This window comes from Camarhynchus parvulus, chromosome 20 (genome assembly GCF_901933205.1).
Source record: "Camarhynchus parvulus chromosome 20, STF_HiC, whole genome shotgun sequence".
NCBI classification, from domain to species: Eukaryota; Metazoa; Chordata; class Aves; order Passeriformes; family Thraupidae; genus Camarhynchus; species Camarhynchus parvulus.
In genome coordinates, this window is record NC_044590.1 from 8090536 (window position 1) to 8104770 (window position 14235).

General features: G+C 40.7%; 1 protein-coding gene across 1 annotated transcript; it reads right to left on the reverse strand.

Annotated features, from left to right (window-relative positions):
- Positions 1–1420: 1420 nt before the first annotated feature.
- LOC115911845 (protein-glutamine gamma-glutamyltransferase E-like) lies at positions 1421–12529 on the reverse strand. Its single transcript, XM_030963090.1, has 13 exons — positions 12520–12529; positions 10606–10773; positions 10055–10288; positions 9380–9498; positions 8771–8899; positions 7673–7850; positions 7379–7514; positions 6424–6527; positions 5715–5960; positions 4482–4787; positions 3665–3822; positions 3316–3449; positions 1421–1568 (listed from the first exon to the last, which is right to left on the reverse strand). The coding sequence occupies exons 1-13, from the start codon at positions 12527–12529 to the stop codon at positions 1421–1423; spliced, it is 2070 nt and encodes a 689-aa protein (XP_030818950.1).
- Positions 12530–14235: the final 1706 nt, after the last annotated feature.

Sequence of the window (14235 nt, forward strand, 5' to 3'; positions counted from 1 at the left end):
GTCAGTTTGAATGGGGCTCTGAGCCACCTGGTCTGGTGAAAAGTGTCCCTGCCCACAACAGGGGCTTGGAACCAGATTATCTTTGGGGTCCCTTCCAAGCCAAGCTGTTCTGTGAATCTGTGATTTGCACAATGAGAGCTCTTGGCAAGCCTTGAGGAACACCAGGAGAAAAGAGGAGGAACCACTGTGGGCTCCTTGCACAGCCTCTCTGTAGCTCACCCCATCTGATGTCCAGTGTGGTCTCACACTGACATCCTGTGATGGCAGCAGGAAACCAGGGGGGCTGCAGGTGCCCTGCTACAGCAATTTTGCTGGCTACAAGGACAAAAGGACCTTACAACCAGTCTGAGCTTGGGCTCTTCAACAGTGAGAAGCCCTTGTGACAGCTCACAGTACCCTGTTCAGTGTGGTGGAAGCTGGGGCACAGAATTAAGATTTTATTGCTTCCTGCCCCAACAGTGCCAGAGCAGCAGCTTGTCTTTCCATCCACTTTACCTACACAGTCAATTTTAGTCAGAGCTTGAGTTACTGTTCCACAGTTATTGCCCATAAACCAATCCACTCACTGGGCTACACCTACTTCACTGGAACCCATCATGTAGCCCGTACCAGTCCCCCATAAATGGTTGAAGTTTGCTTTCCTAAACTCAAATCTAAGAGATGACTTCCTGACACATAATCTACAGTGAAGAATTCCAAACTCTTCTCAAGTAAAAATACCCTCAGACTTAAGATTGCCCTGCCTTTTATTCCCAAAGAAGATTTTCAGCAAATGCAAAATATCAACATTCTAAACTATGTACAAAATATGTACGCTGAACTGGGCAATTACCCCCATGTGTTTGTTGAATGCCTCTCAAATTGGACACCACCCAAATTCCTGATGAACATATCCTATGCCTCATTTGGTCACTGTGATTTACCAAAAAAAAAAAAAAAAAGGAAACTGTCAGGACAGTTTGTAGCAAAGACAAAGCTAAATGACATAAATTGTGCAAGTCATCCTCACTATGTTGAAGTAGGGCAGTTTCAGCAAGGAGAAACACTTTGGAAGTGTTTGGAAGTCCATTGGACAAGGCTTTCACTAAGTAACAATGAGTTTATGAATGTGTGTGCAGAGGCATCTGGAGCCAGGAGGAATTAATTCCAAAGAAAGCCAGACATAAATCAGACTCTCTAAGTAGAAGGTAAAATGTTCTTTTTAATAACATGGATATTCACAACAGTAAATGAACAATCAACCATTCCTCAGTTTATTTAAAATTACAGTGTAAAATTGCAATGATATGGTGTTGGTGACCCTTTGTCAGAGGAAGTGAAGATTTCTTTTGCTGATTATCTCATTGTTTTCTATACAAGATTTCTTGTCACATTTTGTTCAGTTTATACACACACAGACCACTCCTTGTACATCTTCATGTTAGTTAATCACATTTACCATCTTAAAGGTCTTGATATCTGCAAATTTATCACAGAAGAAATTAACAAGTAGATGTTTGGGACCCGCCTCAGAAGGGATGAGTTTAAACTTGGTACTGGATTTCTCACTGGCTTTCAGTGGTGGTATGCTAAAAAAAAAAGGAAACAGAGGGAAAATATAAGTCAAAAACAGGCTTATGCAACATGCTTCAGTTTCTTCACTAATCATCTTCCATCTGGAGTAAGAACTCTTATCACTGCAAAGTAAGGTGGCCATGAAAAGATCACACATAGCTTGATCACACAATACTTATCAGATAAGTATATGATAAGTATTTAAAGACTCAAATCCATACATTAAAGGCTCTCACAAATTCATTATGCAGTAACCCAGATAAGCCCACAAAGGGGGACATAATAATATATGAGATAAGATTTCTTGCAGAACAGAGGGTGTAAAACACATCACAGAATCATTGCAGAAGAATAACCAGAGACCTTGCAGAATGTTAATATCAACTCTTGAATTAGAAAGGAGAATAGCACCAAGGAAACCTCAGTGTTTACAGAGCAGGAAATTCTGAATGGAAAAGAAAATGTTTTACACTGAGTGTTTTGTAACTCCTGGAAACTTGTTAATGTTTTTCTCTTACCCTGACATATTGTCTTGTCTTGCCTGAGGATAAAATTGTGTGGGATAGACAACAGGAGGTTGGTAAATTCCCTCAGGAGAGCTTATAAATGATGGGATGAACCATTCCTAATTGCTCAAGTGCAAATGGCAATGTTAAGTTGCTGTGTTTGTTTGTTTGTGTTTGTCTGTGTATTCAGCTAAAGAGCATGTTTTTATATCCCAGGTATTTTCCAAAAATAATTGCATTTGTCAGGATACGTTGAAATTTTTATGCAATTTCTCGTCTGTACAAAATGAGGGATAGTCTGAAAATTTAATCTTTCTGTTTCAATTATGAAATACTGAAGGGAAAAGGGCAGAAAAGGTTACAAAATCACCAAAGCAGATAATAGGCAACTAGGATCTATAGTAAAAAAAATAAAGGTATTTCATTCCAGTCTTCTCAATCTCAACATCATCAAATAGTTTCTTGACTCTGTTTATTAATCTCCTAAGATAATTATTTGGTAGAGTTCTGAAAGCAGAGCTTGAAAATTAGTGTGCCTGGAGCTCTCATTTTGGAAAAAGCTGCTTGTCATGGTTTGTGCTGCAAAAACTATCCTCCTCAAACTGTGATCTGCTGTGTCTGGAAAAGCTGAGCATGGAGCAGACCTGGCTTTGTGCTTTTCAGAGGTCCCACCCTTTGAGATCACAACCTGTGTCTAAGCAGTATTAATTCTTGTTCCCAAAGCTGAGACACTGCTGTAACTGCTTTTTACATGTATTTCTATCTGTTGGATATAAATACAATTTGTTTACAATGCTGTGCACCCAGATTGGCACCTGCAGTTCCATTTAATAAAGTGAAAAATATATCCTGGTATGTTGTAATTTGGGTAAGCATGGACAGAAATAGTTGTGTATCCTATTGTTGGCCTTTGATCACAACAAGAAGGTGCAACCTGTCTGGCCTATAGCAGGATAGACAGCCTCAGCAACATTTACAGTTTGGGTAAGCATGATTTTTTTTCTCTGGAAGTGCGTGGTCCTGCTAGATAGGCAGGAAAACAAGTTCTGTCCAATTATGACAGCAATTATTTGACCTCCCAAACCATGGAGCCAAAGCCCAGCCTAGATGAAGGGCTGGTTCATCACTGTGTGCTCATAACCTGTGCCTCCCAGCTGACAGCTAGAAGAAAATGTCTCCTCCCACAGTTCAGTTCCAGCTCATCCATGCCCACATTCCAGTATGTTTGATAGCGGGAGATGTTTCTGGTACCCACCGTAGCTCCAGGATCCCTTGGAGCAGGTCACTGCCCTCCACCTGCAGCACACAGTCCTTCACCTCCTCATTGATGGGATTGGTGAATGCCACCTCCACAACCACCTCTTTATTCACTTTTGCTTCACCAAGTACCTGTGCAAAGAAAATGCTTGTGAGGCCAGGTTCTCAGTGTTCTTTTCTAGCTGAGCCTTTTCAGGAGTCAGGAGAGGGGATATTATGAGAGGCTGTGATGAACCATGGCAGAATTTCTGAATGTGAGCACAGCATTTCTTTCGGGGAATAAAGCGCTCTCAAAGAACTCCCTTTCCCTTTTCTCTGCCACTGCAGTTACAACACAGGGAATTTACCTGTATGTCAATGGCAGGATTGTCCAGGGTGATGTTTCTTTTCACAAGCACTTGAATCCCATCTTTTACATGACATAAAGCTGTGACCTGGATTGTTTTGTCTGTAGTTAACTGTTGCTGGTATTCAGGATACTTTATCTTAATAGGGAATTGTTTTTCTAGAAGGAAAAAAAAAAGGAATTGGTACACACGTTTATAAGCCCACAGAGCTTCATATCTAACATTAGTATTTTCCTTTTATGCTGTGACTAGGACTAGGAGGGCTTTCAGCCATCACTGCCAAAAGTAATTAATTAATGCAAATCTATCTGTTTGCTTTAGGTAGATAGTGATTTCTTTAGTTATCCCTTCTTAATTCACTATTACTGTATTGCCAGGCTTATTTTCCCCCCTATTGCTCTGAAAGATGCAACAGCTGGAGTTAAAGGAGTTTGCTGGTGTCTCTCCAGAAGTTAAATTACATATTAAAGAAATGAATTATTAGTTCTGCTTCTCACTAACACCTTGAAGCCTAAGATTAACAAAAGACAGTATCAGCTGTGATTCAATGATCTTTCACCTCATGTTGGAGATGCTGACACATCTCTTATCCCAGGCTCCTAATGGTAACATTTTCCAAAATGTGAAAATCACTTGGGGACATGATAGTGTGAAGCATGCCTAGTTAATGTATGTGTAATGCAATATTTTTCTCAGCCTTTTCTACCCAGGGATTTAGGATTACAGTTTGTTAAGAGCTTTCTACCTCAAGCTGAGCAGCCTCCAATGCCCTTTTACAGATAAAACCATTATGATTAAAAGGTATTTGAAAAATTACCTTCCTTTGGGGCCAGAGTGACAGACAGGGAGTCCTTCCAGATCTGATTAACTCGTCTTCTGGTATACAGAGTACTCCATGCAGTCATATTTACATTTACAGTCTTAGCATCAGACTGCAAATTTTCAAGAACCAGAAGTAGGTTGAGATCTTTGCCAACCTCCAAAGAGCCAGCCACCTTGAATTTTCCTGAGATGTCAGGCTTCTGTTCAACTTCCTCTTGTTTTGGTGCTGTAGGATCAAATTTATCCTCAAGTCCTAGCTTCTTACGGGCTTTTTTAAAAATCTCTCTTTCTTTTGCAGAGCCTGTCAGGGAGAACCATGAAAATTATCCTCAACAGTTAACATGCATTTCTTATTTTACATGGCTGCTAGGGAGAAGCTAGCCAGGACATAGTGTCTGTGCTTAGAGATAAACAAGCCCTCTGTTTTCCACAGCCATACCTCATTTTCTGTATCTGCAGTCAGTAATGTCACTGTACTTCTAATAACATTTTTTTAAAATATAAAGTCTTAAGTTTCTCTGTTCCCATTTCTATCCCTTTTTATGGCTATAACATTTAGAAATGTGAATTCTTATTTGCTAGCACAGAGAAAGGACCAAATGTTGGGGAAGGCTGATGGCACATTGTGGTGGGTTGAGTCTGGCTGGCAGCCAAGCATCCACCCAGCCCCTCACTCCCCTTTTCCATAGGAGGGGAAAAGGCTCGTGGATTGAGGTAACAGGGATTTAACAGCAGCAGAAGCTGCTCATGAGCAAAGCAAAAAGAGACATATAACATGGGGATGATCAGACCTGCAGGACTGAGAAGGTGCTGTGCTCTTGCACCCTTTGAAAGAGTTGCTTTTCCTGGGCCTAAGTGCTGATTTAGCTCAGGTTTCTGCAACACACTTTTTATTCTGTAGACAAATGCTGGGGCTGTAGGATAATTCTCACTAAGCAGAGGCAGACAGTGCATGTCAGCAATAGGCAGCTGGAACAGTGAACATTTTATTTGGAGATACTTGGGCTTGACTTATTTAGGTTCCACCAAGCAGCTCCGTAAAGGGCAAAGCAATTGTGGTTTTTTTTTTTTACTCAGTGCCTTTTCTCTCCTTTTGTGTAGGAATTGAATAATTCGAGTATAAATTCTGCTCCTACTTTATAAATGCACTAAGAGACTCCTAACTGAAAATTTTTATACTTTTGGGAATGAAGCAGCTGTGATCAGAAGAACCAGAGGTTTTACTTACCTTCCTCATATTTATAATCCCTGGTGACATCTACACGAGCATCTCTACCAACTGCCTTTGTACTGATGGAGGCACCAATTTCTGTAGACTTGGAGAATATCAAAGTTTTCTTTCCAGTTGCAGAGTCATAATTCCAGTACATACAGTCAGCATTCACTTCTGCAAACACAAATGGGCCATCGTAGTCCAGCTCTACTTCTCCTTCTTTGATGGCGTGCCGTGAGGCAGGACCACACTGATAAATTCCTACAGCATCAAGGAAAAGGAATTTAGGCACAATCTTTGACAGCAAGCAGATTATTAGACAGATATTTATCACTGACTCCTGAATTGCCCAGTGCTGCTCTCTCATTCAAGCCCTTTCATTCACATAAACCCTCATACAAGGTCACCCATCAATGTATCTTGTGTTTATTCTGAAAGTACACTTGATTTATTTTATATTATCCCTTAATTTTCAATAGCATTTGATACCTATATCAGAAATATAGGAATTGCTGTGAAAACTGCTCCTGGAATTCTAGTTTCTTTCTTGGCATCCACAGATGATCTGAAGCTTTTGTAATGCAACCAATGAAGTATTTTCTTCTGCAACTATTTCTGAGCAGATTGACAAATTGCTTTTACAATGATTTCTCTTTTTCCTTCTCTCTAAAAGTGACTGACTTTATAAATTTTCAGCATTAATTCTGAAATAAAATTTGTGTACCTCCACTTTCTTCCTGGGGAGTTGCATCCAGAACTTGCCATCCACTGTAAGAGGGGCCCAAGTCGTTGCGTGTAAACCAGCTTTCATTCCAGACATGGAAATTCCTGGGTGCAAAAATGAACTAAGTAAGCTACTGGTATGTATTTATGGATTCCTGTCCACCTCCTTTAATCAGCCATCTTAGTTGCATGGATTAAATGCCTTAATTTCACAGTTCTTATCTGAGATTCACCACTTCTACCCTGACCCTCATCCTCACTACATTAACTAGAAAGGTGCTGAAAATTGCGTTGTGGAAAATATATAAATGTTCAAGGGCAGAAAACAAATTTGTGAAGTTATAAAAAATACCTTGAGCCTATTCTTCACCAAAATCTCCATTCACTTCCTTAGTTTTAGCTTTAGGTTTCCTTCTGGCACAATGCTGCAGTTCTACATGTCACATGTAGATAGAATGGGTCCAGAACAAGAAGGGGACTAAACAAGACAGAAACTGAGGGACTACTTCTGCTCTTTGCTGAATGCAAGCTTGTTTGAACTGCATTTGATGCTTAATAGAGGCAGTAGTTAAATTACTTTCACTGCAAATGATGCCACTGCAAGAAAGCTGGTTCTGTTGAACTTTTACAGTTTAACGTGAACTGGTTCTGAAGAATAGTTTCAAACTAGGTTAAGTTGCCACTGCCAGTGCAATATTGCAAATTTTCAGCCATCTGTGGCATCATAACTGTAATTTTGCCTGCCCTGGCTTCAATGAGCTGTTGTAATTAGTGTCACAATTCTTTGTTTAACTGAGAGTGAAAACACCAAGTCTTGTAGTATTATTCTGTAGTATTTTTTATTGATCCTGTGTGTAGTAGTTTTTAAGGCAATTCTTAAGAAGACAAAGCATTTGTCATTAGAACCTATGCTCTGTAGACATTAATAAGCTCTACTATTAAATATTGAGGCTTACCACACGCTGTCAGCTCCCCTCTCCAAATGATTTCCATCTGCATCATAAAACTCATCCACACGCAGATTTCCATCTGCATCATGGGCAGAACTGAAGTTTGTGATGGTACGAGTGGGAATCCCCAGACATCTAAGCACTAAAGAGTGAAGAGAAAGCCACAGTCAGAAAGCAATATTTCTGCAGGTTTCATATAGCATAGTAATGTCTTCAAAGACTTCTATACGGGAAGTATTATTAGTGCTTCTTTTAATAGAATCTGTGCAATGCCCGTCATGCGCATGACATAAAACATACCTGTAGTCAGTACTGCTGCAAAAACCCAACATTGTCCATATTTAACAGGTTTGAATCCTGATTTCTTCCAGCTTTGCAGGATTTCACCACTTCCTGTCCAGCTAGTGGGATTTTTGCCACCCTCATACTTTCCACTCCAGTTTCCTAGCACCACCCCTTGGTCATCATTGGCGTTGACCTGAGAAGATATTCACTAAATTTATGATGAGGTAAATTAAGAGTTTACAGCCTGTCTGAAAGGAGCCTGGGAGTTACAGTAAATGCCATATTGAATTTGAGCCAGCAGTGCTCTCTCATCGAAAGGGAAAGCTCACAGTGGCTGCACTGGGGAAAGTGTGACCAGGAGGTTGAGGGAGGTTGTTAACCCCCTTCAATTATCCCTAGCAAGGCTCTGCCAGGAGTCCTGTCTCTAGTTTTGGGTCTCTCAGTTCAAAGGGATGTTGAGACTCTGAAGGGGAGCCAGGAGGGAGGGCTGCAGGATGGTCAGGGGTCCTGCAGCACACAATCTACAGGGAGAAGTTGAGAGCACTGTTCTAGTTCTGTCTGGTTAAGGAGGGTGGAGGAGGTGTAAAACCAGTTTACAATCATTTGAATGTGCGCTCTAACTAACCTTTCTCTTCTATATTCCAAGAGGCAACAGCAGAAAGCTGTAGCTTGGGAAAATCATATTTGACATAAGAGAGAAATTCCTCATTAGGAGGGTAGGGCAGCTCTGGACTGGTCACCCACAGAGGCCACAAACCCTCCTTCCTTGGAGAATTTCAAAGCAGCCTGGCAAATCCATGGCTGAGCTGATCTAGCACCCAGTAGTTCCACTTCAAATGGGGGGCTGGACTAAAAACCTCCAAGGAGCTGTTCCCTCAACCAGCCCTGTCTTCTATTTTCAGTGTGACTACTGGATATCAAAGTGATAATTATCAAAACTATCCCAGAGGAGATAAACCTGGCAGGCTCAGAGCAGATGACAAGGTAGGCCATACTTCACCATACAGCCAGTGGCCGAAAATTCTCTATGAAGTGGCTTCATATTTACTTTCCCTGACAACTTTTAAAGGACACTTAGTAGTTGAGTTTGCACTTTGTGAAGCTGCTGCTTACCATGGCACTGAGAACACGGCCCAGGTACCTGGGGTCGTGTCTGTGAGACACATCAGTGATGGGATCCTGACGGTAGTACAGGCTTCGATCCATTATGGCCAGGCAAATATTGAGGATGTCTCCTTGAAACTGTGGTACAGAAAGAAATCAGTGTTTTGAAAACACAGATTACTAAAAATCAGGAGTCAGACAGCCATTTTAGTGTTGAATGGGGTTTTTAAATCACTGATTGAAGCGCTGCAGAGCTCAGCCAGGCATTACCATGTAAAAATGTGGCCACAACAAACTCTGAAAATCAGAACTCACAGAGCTTTCAAAGACTTGGAATCTGTGGACTTGAGGCCTCTCAGCGTTGCTACAGTACTTTACTGTATGTTAAGGCTATGTAGTCTTAGTAAAGATATTAATGTTTGTGCTGGCTGCTCTTCCAAGGCAGAACAGGGAATAGTAAATGACAAATCCTCATACTGATCAGTGAAACAGGGCTTGGCACAAGTGCTGATTGCAACAGCAGAGTCCTGCTCTTCAGAGATGTATGCAATGAACTGGAAAAAGCAAATGACCCAGTTTATGCAAAAACAATGTCTGGTGTTTCAGTGCTACATTTACCTGGCCAAAGTTCCATCCAAAGCTGCTGATATGATTTTTATTGCCTGCAAAAATGATGCCAAACTCTTCTAGCACATATTCCTCACACTCAGCCGTGTTAGACATGAATACATCATCACCTGAAAAACCAAAACAGAGAGATGTACAAATACGACAGGCAAAATAAAACAAAACCTCAGGAGTCTTGCTCTATAAGGCAAAAGCTCTCTTGGTCTATAAAGGGTGCTTGCAGATATCCACCCTTTGCTGTTCTTGGTGCTATAAACAGATTGTGATACTCAGGATCTACAATTAGAGAAAGGGGTGGGAGGTGTCTGAGTGAAGATGGAGGTGTGACACTGCCAAATCTCTGTGAAAATGGTAAATATGACTCTTTTCTTGGTTCTACAGAGGCCAGACACTTTCTTCTAAACTTGTGCAGAAATAGGGAAGCTTTATCAAAAGCAGAACCTTATCTTTTAGGACAATGAGCTCTCCAGTATGTACATGCTACAGAGCTGATTCTATGTACCAGAAGGTCCTAAAAAACTGTTAGACACCTTTTTTTGGCCATTGATCCCTCATGTTGTCAATTTTCAGCTGCTATATTAAAGTATAGATCAAACTGAGAAGCTGCAAGTATTAATGAAGCCCAAAGCAACTTAGGTCTTTAGAGGAAATTCGATGTATTCATACCTGAAGACCAAGGGTTAAAAAGCAAAACAAAAGTGCCAAGACTTTGTGGAGAGGAGCTGCCACTTTGAACACTCAGCCTGTAACGTCCAATGACAGCATTGTGTGGGCTGGAAATGGAGATGCTCACAGAGCTGGAGCTGCTGGACTTCAGAACTGCACTCCAGCCCTCCTTGCTCACTGTGCTGGAGATATCAAATGTGGCCAGGGTCTTGGTTGCCTTTGAGGGTTTTGGACCTTTCAAGAGAAACAAATAACATTTTTCTTTCCATGCCATGCTGAAATAAAGACTTAGTCATCAACGAACTCAGCAGGGATGTAACCGTCCCAACCCTCCCCTCGGGTGAATTTGTGCCAAATATTGGCAACTGAAGGAAGCTGTGGCTGCTGGCTGGGGTAGCAGCAATACAACAAACACCTCACACAGTTCCATGGCTGTGGGAATGAGCATGTTGGCTCTGAGGTTTTCTCTTGCTGCTCTGTAGTGCAGATTGGGCCAGAAGAATATCCTGAGGCAGCATTACTGTCCATGTGGAAGAAGCTGGGGGCCATACCTGTTTCTGCAATGAATATTAAGTTTTGCTCAGGCCGCTCTGCTCCATTGAAGGTGATAGTGAAGGTCTGTCCTCTCCTCACAATCAGCTCTTCACTAGAAAATTTACTTGTGTGGTGTTCTCTTGCATTTTCTTTCAGATGCCAGTCGGTACTCGGCTGCGTTGCAGCTACGAAAAAATGGGATGAGCAAAAAAGCTGGAGAGTACATCCAAAGAGGAAGGAACACAAACACACTCTGAAGAATTGCTTATTACTTTCTACAGGTAACTGGTACCCATGTGAGGCTTCAGCCAAATTAAAAATAATTTTTATGTGAGCATTTTTTTTAAGAGGCTCCATCTTGCATAGGCTATTAGAGGTTATCTGCATAATTAAATATAGAAGCAGTAGTATACAGGGTACTAAAGATATACTCTGTACTAAATTAAAATCAGAAAGGCATGTAAGAGGAGAGGAACCTGAGAAAATTGAATATTTATGAGTTACTTGGATAAAAATCTGTCTGAAGTCTATTAATTCTCCCATTCTGAGATGATGTCACCCTAAGAGAGGCACAGCCTTGCTGCCTCTGAATGAGAAATAAAGAAACATGACAGACCAGAGTAATCCTGTGAATTTTAAGCCATGATGTGGTCTCTAGCCCTGTTATGTGTCACACAGCTGCCACTGCTGGAAGCACCTAACAGGAACATGCTGATGGACACTGGGATGTTGTTTGGCCGTGGGAGAGATGGCAGAACTGGAGAGGGAGCACTCCTAAAATATGCTCTGGAATGCTCTTGCATGAGAACTGTGGCTTCAGTCAGAGGCCAGAGAATAAAGATCCAAGATTGGCTTGGATCTGCCATCATCAGAGACTATGGAGGGATTTCTAGTAGCAAATGGCTTGATGGTTTAAATGAAGTGCAGAAGTGCAGAAGAAAAAGATTTTTTCTTCCCCTGTGAAGAGTGAGATAGGAAAGAGTAAGAGTGTGGTGCTTAGGAGTGGAGAATAGTTACCCTGTGCCATTATTGAATAAAAAAAAAAACATCCTATGTTCAAACAGATTTCTTAATGTAAAGATTTTTTTACAGCATGATCTTAAATTGATCAAGTTCAGATAAGCCTTGAAATAACTGCATTGGTAGTTTTAGCAATGCAGTCACTGTCCAAATGTAGAGGAACGTGGGTTTTTTACAGCATTGAGGTGAGAAGTACAGATGATTCTTGAAGAACATATCTACTATTAAATAAAATCCTCAGAAGCTTAGCAGTGAAGCACATCTATTGTAGAATGAGCTGAGGGCTCAGGGAGTTTTGCCTTTAGAAAGGCAGGAGTTGGAAAAGCAACACGAGACCCTTTATAATCATAATTAAACTGTTTGCATATCTATAAATATTAGCACATGAACAAAAAACTCACCACAGCGATAAAGAAGCTGCCAAAAAAACCCCTAACACCCCCATTTTTTGTATCCTCTCTGCCTTAGCTTCAGGTTTCAGCCTTCTCTGCTCAGTGTAGCCTTCCTCAGCCTTTGCAGTGATACACTCCCAAAGTTCTGCTTTGCTTCTTTCTCCTAAGTCAAGTCTGTCAGTCTGTCATTTGCCCTTTTCTGAAAACTCCAAATAGCTGTAGGGTTTCCATTCCTATTTGCAAAACACAACATTTTTATATCAGTTAAATACCTGTGCTGCCAAACCTCGTTCTGACAAGCTTGCTTTTCCCATGCACACAGTAAATGAAAAAATGCAATTCCTCTGAAAATCCTTCTCCTGACTTTCAATGGAAGAATTTCCTCCTACTTTTTTTTTCTTGGATCAAAATTCCTTAGAGCAGTAGTGACCTCTCAGTGTCCATGACAGAGCTGAACATGAAGTATGGATGTAAGAAGGTAACAAAGAGCATCACAGGATGGGCTTTCCCCTTGCTCACCTTGGCCCATATCTGATCACTGTGTCCTCTGGAGCTTCCTCTGAAAGGCCTCCTGTACTTCTGCTGGCTCAAGGAATGACTTCCACTGGTGCCTTTCACTTCTTTAAACTCTGTTTGCAATATTCCCTCTGGGGGTGGAGCTTGAGTAACTATCTTTGCCCCCAGCCTTGATCTGACCAGTGGGGCTTGATTCATTTTTGATTCATTTTCTTTCCTCTCTCAGTTCTCACGTCCTCATTTTATTTCCTTGCAATCTAACATCTGAAGCTTGGACAATATTTATTTCTAACCTTCTGGCTACTAAAGAGTTTCTTAATGTATCTAAAATTATAAGAACTTCAGCATTTAGCTGCTTTTCTTTCTGTTGTAGGTCTAAAGTTCTAGGAACAGCATGACTCCTTCTTGCAAAACACTAATTTCAAATACTCCATGAGAAATATTTACAGGGACTTTTTCTTTAAATTAACTCCCTAAATCTGTTCTTTTGGAGCTGCTTTTTTTTTCCCTCCCTGCATTGTAGTAATTTCAAAACAATGACCAAGCTACTGTTTCTGCCCCAGGTCCCATCAGGGCCAAATTTAAAGAACGAATTTTTCATTTATCACATAGTTGCTGTTTAACCCTGTTCAATAGACAAGCACTCCATGTCATATTTGCATGACACTACAGTGACACCAGATAAGTATATTTGTGACTTGTGATAAAATATCTATAATTTCTTTCAGCTGGTGCTCTACTATTTTTTCATAAGACATCTCTGACCATGCTACTGGCAAAGCCAATTTCTGCCCAAAAATCTTCCACTTAACTTCAAGGAGAGTGAATTTTGCTTATGCTTTGCAGGTGGCTCCACTTTGTGTTAGGAAAGAGATAGTCTAATTCTGATCCTTTTATGAAACAACCTGTAAAATTTGATGAACTCAACGCACATCTTACAGATGCTTCTCAGGGACACCCATATGCTGGACTTGCACATCTGTACACGCTCCCAAATTCATCATTTTAGTTGGCTGGGCTCAGTATTCAGGAGCCAAATTGTTTTGTTTTCTGGTTTGGATCACGTTTGTAACATCTAGAATTGGAACTTGCTCAAACCATTTCATATGTTTTATTCATATTTCTTATAAATGGTGCTGTTAGAGGAAACAGTTTTTAACTGGCTATAATTCGGACTGCTACCTTGACTCTCTGCTCATTAATTATATTAATCTTAACAGGGACCATAGTTTTATAATTTGCAAAGCCCAACTGTGATTTCAAAGTGATAAGACTAATCCTTTAATGGGAAATGTTTTAGAATTTGATTAGAGGTTTTTGATGTTAAGACATACTCTCCTATCCATACTTTAAAGTATTGTTAAAAGTCACACAAACAATTTTCAGAATAAATTTAAGTTTTCAGCCTATCCTTGGATACACAGCAAACCATTTTTCTTTGACAGGAAGGTTAGTTACTGTTGAAAGAGAAAGAACAGCAGTCCATTTATGCTGGCAGACAGTATGTCAGGAAGAACAAGTTGTGGCTGTTGTGTCAGCTTCTGGTGTTTATTCCCAGCTCTGCTTGAGTTGCCTTGCGGGCCTCTGGTGTGCTTTGTTTGTAAAACAAACTCATGATGAATGATACATGCTGGACCTTTGGATTAAAGATTATGGACAAAGGTTGAGAATGAGGGCTAAATTAATGAGAAATATTAACACTAGTCAGAACATGCAGTC